General features: G+C 35.8%; 1 protein-coding gene across 1 annotated transcript in view; it reads right to left on the bottom strand.

Moving 5' to 3' along the window:
* Positions 1-21,050, bottom strand: part of HCN1 (hyperpolarization activated cyclic nucleotide gated potassium channel 1) — a 190,174-nt gene that overhangs the window by 74,899 nt on the left and 94,225 nt on the right. Inside the window, exon 3 of the mRNA XM_062513304.1 lies at positions 14,079-14,240. Within this exon, the coding sequence (XP_062369288.1) occupies positions 14,079-14,240 (162 nt within the window). The remainder of the gene's footprint in view (positions 1-14,078; positions 14,241-21,050) is intronic.

Genomic DNA, 21,050 nt, shown 5'->3' with positions numbered 1-21,050 from the left:
TAATTCAAGTATTGTTCTGCTTAATCTAAGGATATAATTCTTACCATGTTTTATTTAAGTAATGCATTTTTTAAGGCAGGGGATCAGTGCTGTTTTTGTTTTTCACTTAGCTGGTACTTTTCTTGTCAGTTTTTCGATAAATTTCCTAAACCAATGCCTTTGAGACTCTATGTTGCATCTGGTTAGTTTACAGTTCTTCAGAAAACTATCTTACTAAATATCTGAGCCCTCAAGAGGCTGATCTGCATTTTTGGTAAATCACAATCTTTCATCAAATACTATGCCCTACAAAAAGCTGTGCATTATTTTATTAGGCAGTGACAGCAGGAAGAAAAATAGTTCTGCAGCTGAAAACCTATTTTGGCTGTATGAAAAGAACAAACCTCAGTGTCATAGCAAGTAGGCTGAATCTAGGTCAGAGGCTTTTTTTTTTTCTGAGAAAATATCTGAGTTTCCTGATGACCTTTTCTTAAACTCAGATGCCTTAAAACTGCAGGTGCTTACCAGAGTCTGCAAGACTTTCAAGGTAATATAATATAAAGAGAAATAATTTAGCAGCCTAAACACCACCCACAAAATGATGTCTAGGCATCAAAAAAAAAAAAAGACAGACTCAGTGACTCACAAAGATTTAATTTCCCTCTTCTAGCAGAGGGAGTTCAATCTAAATTATAGAAGAATATCGTGACCTCGGGGGTTTGAACTTTGAGGGGAGGATGCTCCTCCTTTATCATCCCTGAGGGAGCTAACAGAGCACTTGAGTGATCCTGTAGCATTCACCCAAGAGGTGTGGAGCACACAGGTGTCAGTTCCAGCTGTAAAGACAGGGATTCCCTTGTGCAGCCATCAGTCCATGCCCACTTGGTCACTCTGGGCTTTCTCAAATACAATCACCTCAGTGCAGGGTGCAGTGTTCAGGACAGCCACCAAGGTCAGCCTGACACTGATGTCACGGTGTGTGACAGCATGTGACAGACATACAAACAGTATGTGACAGCATGCGAGAGTCATGATCCTGTCACACCTGTGCTTCTGGACAAATATGAACTTGCAGTCAAAAAATGGCTGGGCAGACTACTATTAGGAACATAGAGTGATAGCTGTTAAACACCTGGATACCAGCTCAGTCTCGTAGTACCAATTTTCTGAAAACTGAAGGAAGTATCACCCCATGATTGCTGTGGTTTTCTTTCCTGGGCATCTTCCCATGCCATTCTTGGAAAGGGAACACGGAAACTACAAGGAGATACTCTGCTGGTCCCACCTGAATGAACCCCCAGTAGCTCAACCATTAACTGGGACACATTCCGTTTGTCTTTACAGTACCCTTTTTTTCTCTGTCCAAATTTACAGCTCTTTAAGCAAGTCCAGAGGAGGCCCACAAAGATGATCAAAGGGATGAAGCACCTTTCCTATAAAAAGAGGCTGAGAGAGTTGGGATTCTTCAGCCTGGAGCAGCTCTGGGAAGACCTTTCAGCAGCCTACCAATACTAAGAGAAGGCTTATGAAAAAGAGGAAGAGCAATTTTTTACAAGGGAATGTAATAATAAAACAAGAAGTGGGTTTAAACTGAAAGACAGTAGTTTTAGATTAGATATTAGATATATAAAGAAATTCTTTACTGTGAGGAGAATGACACTGGGAAAGGTTTCCCAGAGAAGTTGTGGATGTCCCCCACCCCTTGAAGTGATCAAGGCCAGGTTGAATGGGGCTTCAAGAAGTCTGGTTTAGTGGAAGGTTTAATTTTTCTTCAGCCAACATGCACTGTCACAATTCCATAGCAAGTATTTATGAAACGACTGTTTCACCCACAGAAAAATGGTAATGCCATATAACTATTTAGAAAGGCTTGGAAAGCCCATGGGTTATTTTCATAGATACAATGTAAAGAGTAAGAAAGGGCAATTAAGAGTTACCTACATGGAATTACATTTTGATTACAGGAAGACATGCAAAATTATCCTACAGAGCAACTAAAACATCCACCATGTGAGTATTTCATAGGAACCAAGGTTCTTCAGTGTAGATGCTGAAGAGGATTGTAGAGGATCAAAAGCTCTGAAAGAAATGGGTACAGCTGAGGCAGATGGCCCAGTCCAGAGGACAAACCCTGAGGAGAGGGCAGGGATGTCTAGCACTGATGCTTGAGGGAGAGGGGCACAGCAGAAACACCACAATCCTCAGTGATGGACAATGAACAGGAAGAACAAAAGTGCATTGCGCTTTTTTATTGTTTACATGTGCATGTGTGCAATGACCAGTGGCCCCTGAGTTTTTGTTCTTTTTTTGTCCTGAGTTTTGTTTGTGAGACCAGCACTAAGAGGGAAAGGCTGACTTCAGCTGACTTCAGGTACTTCACTTGGATAGCTTAGTAAGTTGGCAGGTCTCCCTAGGCTCCCTACACAGTCAGTAAAAATCAGACTTTGCAGATGGTGATTCAGAGCAGAATGTTAATGCAGGTGTTCTTTATCACCTCCAGGGGAGAATTTCTCTTTCCATAAGCTGCCCACGATCCTATTCAGCTAAAGCTGCATCCATTATCTTCCTGAGCTTCCCTACTGGGCATACCTCTGTTTTCATGGATAGACTTGACACCCCATTTCTTCCTAGTTCCAATCCAATGGAGAAAATAAAATTCCCTAGAACAGTCTCTTCTCTCAAGCTCTGGTTTTATTTTATGATTCATGATTTTTCTCTTGCTATCAAACTTTGTAGTCAGATCAGGACATGAGTTTGCCCTTGCAAGTCTGACAAAACTCAGAGGGGCTCTGTAAGAGGTACTGCAGATTTGACTTGGTGAATTTCTGTTACAGCACACTGGATTTAATGTAAGCATACTACAGTGAGATGGTATCATAAACCCTAGATAGGAGCAGGTGAGGGACAAAAAGAATTCCAAATGAGAACAGAGGAATGCTTAGAATGCACACATCATAATTATTTACTTATATGGATAAAGTTATACAACGGAGAGCACACAGTGAGAGAAAGAGTTCTTGTATTCAGGGCACATATTTGAATATCCATTTATTGAAATTATGACATTTACATTGCTTCTAAAAGGTTGGAAAGGATGATAAACTGGAAACATCTATAAGGACTCAGATTCTAAGGAAAATAACATATATTTACTCAAAAATTGCATTATCTAACATGCAAATGGTTGGAAACCTTTATTAGCTTCATGTTAGCTGAGCACCTGCTACATTTCAAGACTGATTTTAAAAATCTGATAATTCACAGCCTATCAATTTAATGTTAAGTAGAATCGAAAGCATAGCCCTTTTTTAGTTTTTTGTTTGTTTGTTTGTTTTGTTGTTGTTGGTTTTTTTTAGTTAGTTGGTCAAAGCAAATTAATAGAACCACTCATTTCAGACAGGCTCAGTTAGGCTTGTCTTGAAACCTGTACCACAGCAATGTTTGAATCTTTTAATAAATCCAGCAAACCATGGCACTCTGCACATATATGGCATTCATTCTGAAGAGTGACAAACAACAATTTCTTTTTTATCACATCCATGATTTGCATCCTCCAAGCGCATAGGTCAGACAAGTTTAAACTGAGTTACAGATAAAACTCCCTCGTAAACATTACAGAGTGAAGTTTTCATTTCATTTAACTAATTGTCTTGACTCTAATATCTGAATATAATTTCAGATTGCATGGCTATTTCTTCCTGATGAAGTTTATATCAAAAATCCCAAAATTTCCTAAAACAAAAAAATATAAAAAAGTATTTTTCAAATCCAACCTTTACAGTCAAAACTGTGAAAAGGAACAAGGTCATCAATGGAGGGAAGGTCATCAGAGGATAAGCATCAAAATGGCTTTCATTCTTCAAAACAGCAAAATACCATGCTTTTTAAATTACCTCTTAAAATATAATTGAGAGTCATTATTGATTAGAAACACATATTATATTGCATTTGGATGTGTTTTTAATTGATACCATGCATATCTAGTTTCTAATTCAGATTTTACATTCAGCGTCACCAGCTTAAGTGATATTTTTTTTGTCTTTAACATTATTATAGTGAAAATTTTTAAGAGTATTTTCTAGACAATCTCTGGGCTGGTATCTCCATATTTGCTGTATGGGTAAACAGTGAGCACTTATACCAAGTCTGAAAGATTGTAAAAGCAAAAGAGTAAAAACAAGATTTGTTAAAGCCTAGAAACCTTTCATCTTTTATTTATCTGTACACATGCCAACTTTATGTTTCCTCAAATCATGTTGCAATGGCTGGCTCATGCCTAGAAAAACCAACCTCAGATGTTCTATTTCTATTTAAACTGTTGCATTACTTCTTTCTCCTCCCCAAGTCACTCTTGTGTGGGTGAGAGGGTTTCCTTCACAAAAATTCAACAAGAGCAGCTTAGGTTTAGGATATTTTATTGATCTGCAAAACATATTTACTTAGGATCAATATACCATTAATTGTAAAGGCACTTCCTCTCAGCATTTATGTGTTTCCATTAAACAGCTTCTCTGTCAAAATACAGACTGAAAAGCATAAGGGAACCTCGCCCTTGCTTATTCATACAACTCAGAAATTAATTTATTTATCTCAAGTTTTATATGCACAGAAGTGTAGGTAGCAGCAGGATGGTTTTGCTGCAAGTGTAAAGCCACGACAATTAGAGAGTAACAATAAGGTAAAAGCACAATTAAATATTCTGTATTGCATCTGTGTTTCATATAGAGAGGTGGTGGTACAGGACAGGCAGCGTTTAGGTGAATGGCATGGGTTATGAGAAGTCATGTAGAGACATCTGCATAGGTTCAAAAAATTTCAGGGTCAAATCTGTCCTTACCCTCTGGAAATGTAGCATGGCTACTCCTTGCTCTTGAGTGTACCTTTCCAGAGTGAGCTCTTGTATATTCTAATAATATAAATGTTAGTTTTATTCTTCTTCCAGTAAAAGAAGGTTTTTATTGAGGATGATGAACTTAATTTCTGAACAACTGGAAAAAGCTATTAAAATAGACAGGAAAATCCCTCAAACATTCTTCTGTCAACATTGTTCTAGCAAGATTTAGCTGAGTTTAGGTTTGCCATAACTTTTCTAGCTGTATCTAAGAGAAAATTTTAAAGTCCTTTACTATTAGAGATAAGCAGAGGGATATTACATATTACTGAAAAGAGTGACAAATGAGAGGTACACTGCCTTTATTCCTGACCAGTATCCAATTACTGTTTGCAAAACTGAACTAGCAGTTTGAGTGCACTCCACTTGAAAACATCACTACTAAGTAGACAGCTGTTCCAAACCAGTCGCGTTAATTCCGTCCCTATCTCTACCAATGCAGATAATCCTGTTTTGATTAAATGTACTATTGTCAAAGTGCTAGGCTACCCTCAATTGCAAGCTAACTTCATTGTCTTCCAAATAAAAAGGATCAAACACAGTGACTAAAATGATGAATGTGATGGATTGGAAGGGGAATATGGGTGATATTTTCTTATCTCATTCGAATGCCAACTGCTGGCTTTCAATAAGATTATTTCAAAGCAACTCTTTTGTGCTAGCAGTACCCCAAAATACAGGGAATATTATGTTATTAAGCAAGGCCTTATAGTTTATATCTCTCTCTGTTCCAATCCATTTCACAGCAGACTGTCAGGAATATTTTTTAATAAACACCAGTGATACAAAACAAAGAGAAAGAAATAAGGTAATGTCAATAATGGTTCTTTGAAATTTGGGCAGAAATGGCTTTACTTTTGCAGCTAAATTAGATAGATTAGTACACTATTTATATCAGTTTTTGCTTTAGAAATACTAATAACTTTTTAATGGTAATACTGCTTGCCCTCACATGAGGAAAGGAAAACCCAGAACAAATTATTAAATGTGGTATATGGCCAGAGAAAGTTGCACCATAAGGCTTGGTTCTTTTTCTTATGTTGTCAATAATACCTCCTAAAGCATAAATGAACAAATATAAAAATCCAGATAGCAGAAAGAAAGCAAAATATGCTTAAAGGGCACTCAGTATTTTAAGCTATTGATACTCTAAGTATTCACTGCTTGCTGTTACAATTAATAGGTAAACATCTGTTGAAACACATCTAGAAGGTATTAAAAATTTACTCATTAGTAATAACATTAAATAAGGCGCTGTGTATTTCAGAGAATACGATAATTTTCCTATACATAATCTTTTCCACAATTTCTATTAGATTCAATTTTCTGAAAGTTTCGGACCTCTATATGAATTATGAATTCAAGTTGAGTATGCTCAAGTGAGTATATGTGCAGAAAGCAGGAAGAGCAGGAAAGCAGATGAATGAGAGCAATCTTAAAGAAAATTATCCTGTATTTTTAAAAGAGGAAAAATACATGCAGCCTACACCCAAATTAATTGTGTATATCCCTGGTTTATATGTGTAAATAGTATGGGCATAATCACCTCAGACATGAAAGTAAATTAGTAAGTTAAATCAAATGGAAGGAAATATAATGCCATATATTTCCTGCTTTTCTATGTTTTTTTTTAACCAGAAGTGAAAGCAAATTGAGACTTCCAGTTTTACAGGGAAGTTTTTGGCTTCATTCATATTCAAATTAATGTGGAAGTATGAAATATTGAAATTTCTATGGAGAGAAAAGTTCATAAATAACCAGATTATAAAAAGAAATATCATAAAACACTCCTTTCTCCATCTGGGATTTTGGGAATCCATATTACAGTTCCTACAGACTACTGACATAGGTCTGGTAGACACAGACCTATATCTCAAGTTTCTCATGCATCAGAGTGACTTGGTTTAGAATTACATGAACCAGAACAAGGTATCTTGCCTTGATAAATGTAAGCATTCTAAATGTGCAGTTTCAGATGGCCATTTTTTCAGGCCTAATTGCATCCCAGTAGAGACTTCTCTCCAGATGCACTTTAAATATCAGAATGAGTCAGATGCTGAATAGCTGTATGAAGAAAATTCAAATTTGACACGGCAAAACCCATTAGGTAAAAGCAGTAACATCAGTGCTCTTAAGAAAATCTGGTTGTGATAATGACCCTGGATAAAAATATGCACCTTGTACAAACCACATTTTTGTGCAGTCTTAAATCATACTGATCAAGACTAAGGCTGTGCATTTTAATAGAGGTTTGCAGTGAAAAAGGGGAAGATTTGCTGAAGAACAGCTGTATATGAATGGTATTAATCTGGATATATTTGCACTGGGTTTATTCTGAGAAACCTGGTCTGGCATAAATATTCCAAGACTTCAGTTTTTGGATACTCCAATCACAAGAGAAAAGGCCACCCATGGAGAGCTACTTCAAAGTAATTTTTTCACATTTATATTCCAGTTCGGTTCAGAGTACCACTACATGTTGATAAATATTTTAAATTTTCAGAGCAAAGTAGACTGATCCAGCTCCCCCCAGAACAAAGGGAACACTCCCTTTTACAACAGAGAATCTGCTTTTGGCCATGTGTTGCTTATAACTCCTCCTGAATATTTACTCCAGGGCAAATGTGGGATACAAGGTCCTGAAACATGATAGGTCAAATTTATGTTTTTACTTTAGTTCACATTTTTTTACTAGAGAAATGGCTTAGAGCACACTTTATGAAATAGTCTGTTATTTTTCCCTTGAATGTCTATCAAACATAACACTAGGCTTTAGAATATAATGTGCAATTTCTTCTATTCTTTCCATTGTAAGGCATGCAAAAATATTTTGTAGTTTACAGTTACCAGAAATCCCTTCACAATATACTGCAGCATAAGAATTTATAAGTTTTGTTGCTTCTTGAGGGAGAAACATGGAAACTAAATTTTGATGACAAATAAGCAAGTTCTTCCTTGCATCTGCTCTTTGACATATTTCTACTAGCTCTTTCAAAACCACAGAAGAAGTGTGGAAGTAAGTTAGTATCTTTCAAGTGTATCTATTTGCTTTTGTATGCTCCATCTAAAGAATTGTTTCATTATTCTCATCCCCTATAGGAAAGACCAGCTTTCTAGCTGAAAGAAACAGAAGCATGCAAGGCAGCCAACTAATTCATTACAGAAGTCATCATCTTTAGCACCTATTATCACATCAGTAGCACAGTGCTACAATCAACACTTACAAACGTGTCCTAATTTGGATCCTTCCTCTTGGTTGCATTAAGCACCAGTATCTGCTGAAATAATTATCACCAGCAGCATTAAATAATTGCATCCGTACTACAACATTAGTTTTAAGCATTTTAGTGAGAGTAAGGTAAAGTGACAGGGCTTATGACAAAAGTTGAGTTTGCAAAGCTAAACAATTTTCAGAGTTGGTGAAGGTGGGAATACTCTCCCTGAACAACTATTTTCCCTTTTGAGGCAGTTATGATCCAGATATTGAAGTATAACTTTCCTTATTGTTAAACTTCTAAAAATTTTTATACCTCACTCTAATTGATTTTGCACCTTTATTTTGCAGTTCTTAACGTTCTGCATTTGAATTAGCTCATGGTGTTAAGACAATAAAGTAAAATTTATAATCTCTGAGAAGACATTAGTAGCAGAAATAATACACAGGAAGAAAAAGAAATCTCAATAACTGTAAGGCTGGGAAACTCTAATAACTGTTTTTGTCTAAGCATATCAGAAATCTACTGTCAAAAATATAGCCCAAAGAATATGAGACATCAAAAAATGTATGGAATATTACACCAAAGAGGCTGGAAGAAAACAAGGAGTTTGGAAAGAAAAATAGTTAAAATTATTACTACTTTCTATTCTAGGCCTGCAAAAGCAGACTACCTGCTAACCTGCCAGAAAACAGAACAAAGCTTAAGTCAAAACCTATGTGGGCTTCCTAGATCCTCAGCAATTGTGGTAAAAATGATTTGTTTTCCTCTTCATTGATCACGACACACTGAATTAAATCAACAGTGTCCTCAGATACCCTAATTCTCTAGTCCACACTAGCTTGGCATAAATTTTTGGTATTGCAGTAAATGCACATCCTCAGTCTGCATTAAACCTACCTTGTCATTTAGCACTGTACATCCACAAAATTTTCCTCCGCAGTTTCTGTTACTGTCAAATCAGGCAAATTAATGTATTTTCCCAAGCTAATATATTTTTAGACCTATCACTTCATGCCAGACCAGTGAAACAGGTCATTACTTCATCACCTTAATGCAGGAAGAAGCAGACTGACCTCAGTGACTAGGTCAGTGCTGAGGGCAGAAGAGACCAGCAACTGAATTCTGAACAGCCGCTCATAACAGAAGCAATAGAATTACTCACTGTAGATTGAAAAATATGTGTGTCTTAGTCCTAAGAATGTCAGTTTTATATTATTATTACAAATATCACATATTTCCAAACTGTGTTGTAAACAGAGTATCTGACTTGAGCAAATCCACTAATTTTGATCCCAGTCCATCTCTGATTTGTAAGTTCACACTTTTATCAGTTCCAAGAAGCACTGCACTAACAAAATAGACACATGTTAATATAAATATATGAATACAAAATACATTGGAATAGTAGTATACCTCATCAGATCCTCAGTGCCTCTAGGAATCAAATGATTCCCATATAGTCCACACTTTTTAAGCACACAGTATAAGATTTGATTTACATAAGCATTTAAATGAAATCAGAGGAATTTAATGCTTTAAATGTAGCTCTATAATGTTTCATAATAAAAAAATGTACACAGAAACATTTGTGAAGCTCTAAATCATGATTATCACATAATGATGAAATGCAGAAAAATCTCATGAGAAAATTAGCTTCCCTAACTGAAAGCTATAGGGAAGAAGGTGCTAAGCTGATGCATTAAGCTGTCAAAAAGACAAAATTCAATGCAGAATAACACATCAAAACAACTGTAATGAAATAATTGAGCTCCACTAAGTAAAGCCAAAATCTTACTGAAAAAAAAATGTGATTGTGTAATTGAAAACGGTGCTCATTGGTAAGAAATGTTGAGAATTAAAATTATAGTTTTGGATGGTATACTAAATAGCTTTTTTATACATTATGTATATACCATAGTTCTTAGGGCATTATAAATCCTAACCATCCCCTGCCTTTTTGAATTTCTCTATCAAATATTCATTTAAGTAATTCATTTTATAATGAGAGAGACTTCCAGATTCTACAGCAGAAATTCCCTAATTCCTTTACTAGCAATGCTGATATCATGAGAGATTTGATGTCTGATCTACTTTGCCCCTGAGGAAATCATGAAACACAAACGGGGCTCAATACAATGCAAAATCCCAGGTTTCTAAATACATCCTAGAACACCCCAAGAGCACCAAACAATCCAACTGAAAGGACAGAAAGGAAAAGACAAAACAAAATAAATCAGAGCACCTGAAGGGCTCTTGCTGAGTAAACATCGTCTGACTGCCAGGGGAAATGCCAGGAAAGTAAGGCTTTTCCAAAAGCTTTACAATCTCTTTTGGCTTTTAAAAAACTCACCATTGAAGTTAAATTCTATACCACGCCACTATACTTTTTTTCTCAGAAAGGGAACATTATAAATAAAAAAGTTTGTAAAGCCCAGGTAAGTACTTACTTTAAGGGACCATATGTTTTCCTAACCATACAACTAATTATTGCAAATACAGACAGGAAAATATAGGTGGGGAATCTTCAGATACTGTTAGTAATGATCTGCTACAAGGTGGGCTTTATTACAGGCTGTGATGTTTAGATGGCCAGATGGCATCAGTGGCAGAAGTGTAATCTCTCATCTGTACTTGCCTAGTAATCCTTCCCATGTAAGACATGACTAGGTGAGTTCATCAGCTGGGACCCACACACTGGTTTTGCAATTACTGCACCTGAAACTGAATGCAGAATCTTGTTTTCCATAGACTGACTGTAGCAGAGGAGTCCTGTGCTCTTCTGCTTTTCTGTGTACCTGTTCTTATCTGCAAGTTTTACTCTTAATTTTCTAAGGAACTACCAGATCAAACTCTGAGGCATGGCAAAAATATTTAGTCTATCAGTCATTATGGAAGTACCCTAGTCTAGAGCAATGTAGATCAGAAAGTTGAGGATAAACTAGAGAGAGAGCTGCAGATAATAGGCTTTCTGAGCCAAGGAATAATTAGGAAGCATTATTAAGAAAGTCTGTGAAACTTCTTCAGAAAATACCTTCTTTACGAATTAAAAAATCCTAGTATTGGAAAAACTAAAATTGCACCAAAGAGTTATATTCCCTCCTATAAGTGATTTACTGTTATTTTGTCTGTAATGGATGGGCTGGAATGTGACATAAAAGATGGGGGAGGGGAAGAGCTGCTACTAACTTTCATATTGCATTTACCAGTGTTCTTATTTTTAATGACCAGTATACCAATATTCATGAAGATGTCCTCTCTGGCAGTCATTTCATTGCAAGATGAGGGTTTGTGTTAGGAACTGCCAAGAGGTTCAAGCTGAGAGTACAGATACAATAGGGGCTCACAATTATTTTCATTGCAAAGAGTATATCAACGGGATGTGAACAATTTTCTTGAACTACTTAGTCTGTAAGTTGGTACAGTGTTAACCAGTGGTCATCTTATCCCCTTTTTACAGAGAGGGCTTTCCATTCATATTGCATGATGAGGTTTCTATTAACCTTTCAAAGACAAAACTCCAATTAATTTATTCTGTTTTAATTGCATTCAATCACATTGTTCAAAGAGGTAGTAAGAAACTTGCAACCTGGATTCATTTTCCTATTCCTCTGTGACATTAAATTTAATCAACATTATTTTCCTTTACAGCATTTATAAATTAAAACCATGAGCACGCCTAAGGCATTTGGATACTTTTGTGCATCAGTTCAGACAGATGAAACAGCTTTCAAGACAAGGCTTTTAAAAGTTCTTGCACTCTGCAGCCTGAAGCAATTAATGTGCAGGACAGAATGGAACTATGGACTGGAAGAGTAAACTGGGCTGTGTCAGTTGAGATGCTATGCCATCCTTCTGACTTCCTTACTGCCTTTATTAACAGATTATCGGCAAAACCTTTGACTCACCACTGACTCACATTGTGGAAAAACTGACTTTTTCTGGCTAAGCACACATTGGCTTGAATAAGTCTTCAAGCCAGTGGTCACAATTAATAAGTTTAAAATTTTACTTTGTAACCAAGCCTCAGCAGTCATCTCAGTAACAAAAGTTAAAATTCAGAGTAGATTAAATTGTTATATGTTACTGAAGAGTAAGGTTTCCCTCTTGCCAAACCTGTTGCAGTATCAGGAACACGAAACCCTTTCAAACTCCAAAGTCACTCCAAAAATAAAATAATGTCACTTAGACTCTGAATAAACCACAAAAGCAGATAACCATCATCATGATCATCATTACCAACCTCCTTCCGTTTTTGCTATCATTTTAGAGGACTGATATTCCATGACAGCTTCACTGTCTTTTTTTTAGTGTTAAAGAATTGACTCCTAGAGACTGGAAAACTAGGAAATGTCTTGTAACACCATGACATGTCTAGAAGTCACTATTTCCCTAATAGTGCTCTTAAATATGCTCCCGATTCCAGGCTGACAGTCCAACATTCTTTCTCTTACCACTGGCCTAAAAGACTGCCTACACTGTGAACTTTATATGCAAATTTCTCCCCAGTGTTCATTCAACATAAACAATTCAGTTGCTGATAAAAAAAAAAATAATGCTGCAACTTTCAGAAAGGATCTTTCCACAATTATGTGGATAGCAGAGAGAAAATATTGTTTCCATAAAATCACAACCCTGAATGTGGGTAGGCAGAAAGAAGGGTCTGACCATGTTCATAGTGTGTACAGATTTCTTAAGAGTGAATGCAGCTTTTAAGAAGCAGAGAGAATTTCATAGTTCAGTGTTTTCTAAAAGTTGAATACATCAATTAAGTTCAATCCAAGGTTTCTTTTCATTTGCTAGCATGATTTTCATCCAGATCTTTAAAAAGCAGGAAGAAAATTTACACTTTGTAAATGTGAATGAAAGATGTTAGAAATAAGAACAGAGAATACAGGAGAATGGAAAGATGTGCCAGTCAGCACTGCGGTGACCTACTTTTATTGTAGCAATCCCAATTTTGAAGATATGTCAGTATTTTTTTTTAGAAAAGCAGGCACAATGAGGTGTCAGCAAACATGCTGGTTATCATTAAAGATGTTGTCTGATGACTGCAAATACTTGTCTGTATGACTGACAGTCTTAGACAAGGAGCTCCCACATTAATGTGTAGTATCATGTTCCAAAAGGAACAAATACTGTTATGGTTCTACAGTAGGAACATGTGACACTGAGCAAGATGCATATCTACAGTAAGGGTAATGGCTTATGGATCCTAAGATTCCAAAAACTGGAGAGACACATACTTTCAGATTACCAGTGAGAGAGCTGCTTGGGGCCTTTTCTTTTGGAAAAGAAAACACTCTATAGGCCTGTTCCAACAATTTCACTGTACTTCCCATAAAAATGTTCTATACATTGCCACATTATCTGACTTGATAAAAAAAAATAGTATTTTTCACAGCCATTGTCACTTAAATAGAAAATCATTACCAATCTTTATAAATAACACACAATCACATTCTGTCCTTGAATATATTGTTCCCACAGAGAAAACTATCATACAACTGAGTCTATTTATCTTATTTTACTTATAAAAATCTTGATCTGTGTGTTGGGAACAATGGATCATTACATGACTCAGAAGTTTACAAACTGAGGATAACACTGCATGAAACTAATGCCAATAATCTACCTTCAGTAGCATTTTGAAACTATGGCCTAAACTGAAAGCAGCAGTGAACTGAGTATTTCCATATTTCTTTTGGTGGCTTTTTCTATAGGGAATAAGAATTAATGAAGTAGAATGACTTTAAATTTTAAAGTATTTTCTGGCTCATTTACTGACAATGAGTCAATATCATTTTATTGACCATGAGGACTACAAAACAAACTTTAGTTCATAAGGAAGTGAGCCAACAAAATATGAAAGTAACCTTGAATAAATTGCAGGGCAGTATATTACCAGGCATGTGTTTTTACACTAAATTCTGAAGCTAACTGTTTAGGGAAGTAATGTTTAAAAAGCACAATGAAAAATGAACAATACTTACAACCATACCGTTTAGGGACACCCAGCAATCTGGTGGGAAATCCTGGAGTAACGGTACTAAAAACTGTAGACAACCATCCCAGTGGCACAGCAGGAGCATCATTCCAATCAAATTAAAGATTCTCACCACTGCACTGGCCAGATCGTACGTCATGTGGAAAATCTGCAGACAAAAATTACAGGTGATGTACATGTTGCAAATCAGAAATGAAACTAATTTAATTCTCATCAGGCAGGTTAAAGGAAAAGAAGTGTCATCCTGAACTTCTAAAAAAGCTGAGATTTCTAAGTCAGGATCATTAATTTGAGCACATTAATTTCAGCAGAGAACCATACTGACACACCTGACTCTTGGCTGCCTGCCAGTGTTATGTAAGCTGCTGAAAAAGGCATACATTGGATAGAAGTCACCCACTAAAGTGTTTTCTTAAAGCTTGCAACACCTTTCAATTGAAGCAAGACTCACAAATTAAAAAACACCTGGTAAAGCTAGTGATACCATTACTTGCCTGTGAATTTGGTATTTAAATACTCAAAAGTTGTGGGAGATTTAATGACAGAAGATTCACTTTTGCATTTATTACCTCTCAAAAGCACAAAAATCTGAGTGAAGAAACAATACAAGTGTTACATTTTTTGCTTTCTACTTCTATACTTCTAATCCAATTTGCATATACCAGTTCACCAATCAAAAATTATAAAAAAGTAGTTTATAGCTGTTAATCTTTATCATTTTCCGAAAATACTGATAATTCCATGGCTACTACATAGGCTACTGTAGTAGCTAAAATCATACCAAACTAATACAGTAAGTTGGAATTCAATGTATTTCTCCATTCTTAAGACACAAGCCATTTACACCTGAAAACTGTCACACAGTAAATCACACATAAAATTCTCAGAAACAATAGAGACATTTTCAGGTTTGTCATGGGCAAATTTTATGGACAGAATTTGCATGCGGAGCAGCAGCCAGCTGCCAATATAGTACAAAAAAATGCATTCAGCACTTCTCTGGTATGTTGGTTTTAATGTACTTCCAATCTATAAATACAGACATACTCCATACTTCAATCAATGAAAGATAAATATAAAGCATTGTAATAGCATAATTATTACTTTGCAGGAGTTATATTTAGAAGTTGAAGAATGTCCAGTTGGTGTTTCAAGGAATTTTAAGTATAAAATACTACTTAAGAGTGTGGCTAGACTTAGAAACCAGAGGATTTAGGACTGAAAACATCAGATTGCTAGAGATATATGGGCATATTGGTACATGACATTTTGCATTTTTAAATTAAAAAATTCACACATAAAAGATGAAAAGTTTGTGTCCTAACTTTTACATATCTAAACTTAAAGCAGAGATGAAGTACCCACATTGCAAATGAATGCGAGTACAAATATGGAGAGCACATTATGGTGTCTAACCTTCTGTTCATGGGAGTTTGTTGTCTGAAAATGTCAGTCTATATTCTGAATCCCAAAACTCAAAACCTGCACATTATAAATCTACCTCAGGCATTAACAATATGCACCTTAAAAACATGTTTTTCAGTCTAGGGGATTTAAAGAGAATGCATTCCAAATTCCAGTTCAGCAGTCATTGTAAATAAAGGGTGATAATATAAATCCTATACAAATACCACCTAGGTGCTGTCAAAATTGAGAAGATAACACTGATATTTAGGAGATACTGCAAACGGAAGTAAAGTGTCACTATTACACATTTTTCTTGCTAAGCAGTGTATTTATGTTACACCTATTTCAATAGCTTCAGTTTCAGCAGCTGTTAGGAATGAAAATAGGGGATGTGTGCACTGGATTTATGTGTGCACTGGAATTATTTTATTTTGAAGAACTGGGAAAAATAGTAATCCTTACTGTTGGTTTGGAACACTAGCTCTCATTTAGGCTGTACTTTGTCTACATGGTTCCTATATTGCAATTGCAAAGAGTAAATAATTTCTGATCACATGAAAAGTGTTGGAAGTTATCCCTGAAATTTCCCATTAAGCTTTACTGTAAGAGACCCAGAGAAAGACCTGGATGTCAAAACTCTCCAGAGTCCAAAACCCAGCAGTTTCATATACTCAAGGCTCCTGAAACCTCATCCTGCCTCTGCAACTATGGGTTTAGGCACTGTGCTGTTTGGTCTAGGCTTTTCAAGGACTATTTTATCTTGACACTGTTTTTGTCAAAGCCTTTGCATTATTAGCATGTCTCTGCCAAAATGGCTACACACTACAAGAATACTAAAAAGTTGGAAATTTTGTACAAAAACAAATCCATCAAAGGAAATGACTGCCAACAGTCTGTGTACACCACTGCAAACATATGCCCATAGTATTGTATTGACACATTTACACTTGGGAGGTGGGATGTATTCATTTTTTTAAACTAATAGCCAAAATGCCCTGTGGACTAAAGTCGCATATTGCAGGTGCAATGTTCTTCCATTCAGCAATTGATTGTGATACAATGAGACAAGAGCAGTAAAAGAAGTCATGTTTTTATAAGTTTTTTTGATAATCACAAATTACAATTACTGTATTAATGATCTAAATCTCATTAAAACTCCTAGGAGATACATCAAGTGTAGTTCTCTTAGAGATAAACTGGAGGACAGGAAACCAATACCATTCATGTGGGGAAATGGTGGCTTGCCCATCAGCTGGTCCTCCAGTGGGATAGAAAGAAATATAAGAAAAACACAAATTAATTTACCTTGATTTTACAGAACCAATGTGTGCTCATATGTCTGTTTCAACAGTTTTTTTTTTAACAAGATAATATTCATAACAAAAGTCATTCAAACATTTGCACACAACTAAAGTTAAGCTCCTAAGCCCTTCACTCATGTAGACAGATAAATATAAATGCTTGGTTATCATGAAACATTTGCAATGCAAAAATGCCATGCAAACAAGAGCAAATTACAACTGTAAAATACACTTGGAAATCTGGCCACTTTATTTAGATTCCTAATTTCATACCTAAATATTCAGTTTAACCAGAGAGAGTGTAAATTTTGGACAACACATTCCTAAGAACAATTACTAGAATTACTTAAGATTACTATACATGAGAAAAAAATTAAAATTTTCCTGAGAACTAACTGTTCCCACAGTTTTGTTTCATGTAATAGGAAAGATTTCATAAATATTTCTCCTTTTTCATTACTACTCAGCTTCATTTCAATTACACAACATAGTTTTTGTTATGTTTGTCTATGTTTGGCTATAGTAGTGCCAATTTCCATGGTTTCCATATACTTGAAAAATGTTTAATAACAAATTTAGCCTGTGAACTTACTTCTAAGAACTCGCAATTTCTTCTTTATTAATTTTACAAGCTTTTATCAATAGCCTGGAAACCTTAATTTTTTCCTGAATAACTGACAATGCATCTGACAATGGCTGAAATGGAACCACAGATTAAGTTTTCAGTATTTTGGCACATTGCTCACAGAGAACAAGAAACTGCAGAAGTTAGACTTCACATGTTTTATCTCAGTTTTCACTCACAATTTATTAATGACTCTTTTTATTCCTACATAAGAAGCAGAAAGCAGATTATTACTTCCTCACATTTATAAATGGAGTATATACATCAAATTGGTCCTGCTAACTTTGATTTCTGAGCCCAAGATGGAAAAACTGTTCCAGTCTGACCAGTCCACATGCTTAATTGCATGTCATATTAAGTTAATAGCACATGTATAATTTAACCAACTGAACAACTGCCATTATGGAATGCACAGGTTACCCCTTCTGCCTTCTGATAATTGGTATATAATATTTGTTCAGCTGTGATTTTTAGTTTAGTTCAGCATCATACAATCATAGAATCATGAAAAAGCTGGAAAGGACATCCAAGATCAGCAAGTTGAACTTTTGACTGAACACTACCTTGCCACAGTCCATGGCAGTAAGTGCCACATCTACTGCTTCTTGAACACTTCCAGGGATGGCTATTCCACTGCCTTCAATTTTTAGGTTCAGTTTATATAAAAAATAATTTATATAAATAATCAGAATTTAATTCTGATTAAATGAAGGAAAAAAAGCCTTGAGAATCTCCTAGAAAAAATTATCCATATCTCACATCATTGAGTTCATGCAGACATTTCTTCCACTTCTCAGAAGTACTAAGGGTGCTTAGCATTCACAAAACTATCTTGGGTTTAGTCTTCAAATGGAGATCTGCAACATGCCTTGGACATGAAATGGTACTTGCACCAAATGAGCTGTGCGGAGTCTGGAATGTTAAACAGCTGAAGTGGGGGAAAAGGGAAAGCTGAACGTGTGCACCTCTGGATGGCAGGCTGGAAGCTGTACTTATAGCAGTGGAACTCCAAGCTAGACTGCAGGGCAAAATAGCAGTTATAAAAATGACAAGAGTTTTTTTTATTAAGTCTGGGTCAACCCAAAATTATTAGGTTTGTCCCTCAGAGCACCAACTAAACAGAGATTATAAACTGTAGGACCTGAATTCTCCTATATGAGCTGAATGTTTACTTTTAAGATAGTAGTTGCAGCAAAGCTACCCTGGAAATAAAATAATGTAAAAGGGAGAGCACAGTGCCTCTCTGAGCATCCATCTCTTGATCTTCTTAAAACAATGAAAGGCAACCATAAGCTTTTTTTCTTTATCTATTTAATATTCAACAAATTGACTTCAAAATATATTCTTCATAAATATCACTTGGGATACCATGGGTCTGATTCAACTCCTACCAAAGCCAGTTTCTTTGAGAGTTCCAGGTTAACACACTCTACACTGGAAATACATCTGCACACAAGCAGATGTAAACATGCATTGATTGAAATGCCTGGCTACATCCTCAGGGTAACAGTTTACACTCAACTGACTCCTGATATGTGTGCTTAATTTTATGATAAATAATTCATCATTGATAATTCAGTAGTGGGGAAAGTATATAGCATTATCTAATCCAATTGTATTTGTGACCTTAAGATGGCAACAAATGCAAAGATCTGCATCTGCTTTAGCTGGCCCTGAAGGGAAAACACCAGTGATTTAATAAACAGAGCAAACTATTTTTAATCAAACGTACTCAGAGAAAAAGAGCAGAGAATGGCCTATTTTATGTGACCTTTAAAATTTGTTACTTTCTAGATGGAGTCAGTCTGACATTAGGTTTTAGAATAGAAGTCCCATTTATTCCAATTCAAGGAAATGTACAAATAGAAGCCAGCTTCCGCTGATCAAAAAGAACAGCACAACGAAATAGAAATGTGACAGGTTAAACCTGAAAGCATTAATATAAGTACTTTGCTGAAGGAACATTTAGGCAAGACTTGAAAGGGTCACATATAACCAGGAAGCAATATTTATTTACCATATATAAATTCTGCAATAAATTCTGAAAATACCATATATAAATTCTGTAAATTGGCCAATGCCATACTAAATATTACCTCACACACAGAGAGCATGACTTCACTCTCAGAATGTGTCTTTTTGTTATCCTCATGTGATAAATGTGTGGGACCTGTCTTGATATCTAAATAGAGATGAACAGTCACTTTATCTCTACAATGAAGAAAGCAAGCAAATGACAAAGGATTCAGGATTCTGAAATAACATCACCAGTGCTAATTCTCTAATTCTTTAATTCACTAGTGCTAATTCTCACTTGTTTCTACAGAGGTGGAGGTCTCATTCATCACTTATATTAATGACATAAAGTACCTTTTTAGACTAATCATTTATCTTAAGTGAAGCAAAGTAAAAACAAATCAAAAACATTTCACAGCTGTCACAAAGACATAAACAGTAACAGTCTGCCTCCGTGACAAAGTTCAGCTGTAGCTCTTCTCCTTAAGTCATAGTACCAAACTGAGTGTGACCAGATGGCAAATAACACTAGAACTGTACATGAACATAGAGACTGAGAGTTTTGGCAGGTTGAAGTGTAGGTCTGATCCCACTTCAGCACTATATCATCAGCATCACCTGAACTCCAGCTCAAGGTTCTTGATGGGTCAAATATTTCCACTGACAGCATCACTGAACTCAAGCTGGAGACCTCTGAGTGTGGAGCTGAGCTAGAAGGGGGCTATTTATTATATTTCATAATAATTTATATCTTAAAAAGAAGGCAGTTAGGAGATACAGACAGTCTCTAAATGGCACAAAATATTATTTAAGATTTTTCTTACTAGCTGAGCAACAGGAGCTGTTTCTTTTATTCAAGTGAAGATGTACTTTGACAGCAGCAAGAGAAGAGAAATAACTTATTCCCCTTCAGTCTTTGCCAAGGCAGGGATTTCCACTATGCTAAAAAGATGAACAAGCAATGTAAATCCTGAAAAATATCACTGCCTACAGCTTTTCAAATAGCAGATACCTGACTGCATTTTTAGAAATTAGTATCAGATTCTGAAGTCTATGTTCCCCAGTTTTAAAACACTGAAACAAGCAATTTTCATCCTTAGTGAATGTGAAACAAGCAATAAACACCGACCTTACATTAACCAAGAAATCTACAGTAAAATATATCTAAATACCAAGACAATGCAGAGTGAACCTTAGGAAATATCAAACTCTTATAAAAATAGGCATGCCTAATAAAATTATTCTACAACATTTTTGATCATTCAAGTCTCTCAAACCCTTAACCCATTTTTATTTTCATCTTTTAAGGCATAACGTTGGTGGCAATTGCACTCTACCCTCAGTACACTAGGTCTTTTCCTCAGAGACAGGTATTCAGGAGAGAGAACAGAGCAGTGCCCTGACTGTACCTTACATTGAAATGGATGCGAAATGATCCAGGCCCCTGCATCAAACAGTGCAATTCAATCAAAATTAATAAACACAGAGCAGCTATAATGCTTTCTATGTGTTTATAAATACTTTTATAATCATTGTACAAATGGGACTCATGCAGCCAACTTCTTTCAATCTCAGTATTTTCCCGACCTTCTTTATAATTTTTTAAAGG

This window comes from Cinclus cinclus, chromosome Z (genome assembly GCF_963662255.1).
Source record: "Cinclus cinclus chromosome Z, bCinCin1.1, whole genome shotgun sequence".
In the NCBI taxonomy this organism is placed as follows: domain Eukaryota; kingdom Metazoa; phylum Chordata; class Aves; order Passeriformes; family Cinclidae; genus Cinclus; species Cinclus cinclus.
This window is presented reverse-complemented; position numbering and strand designations above follow the sequence as displayed.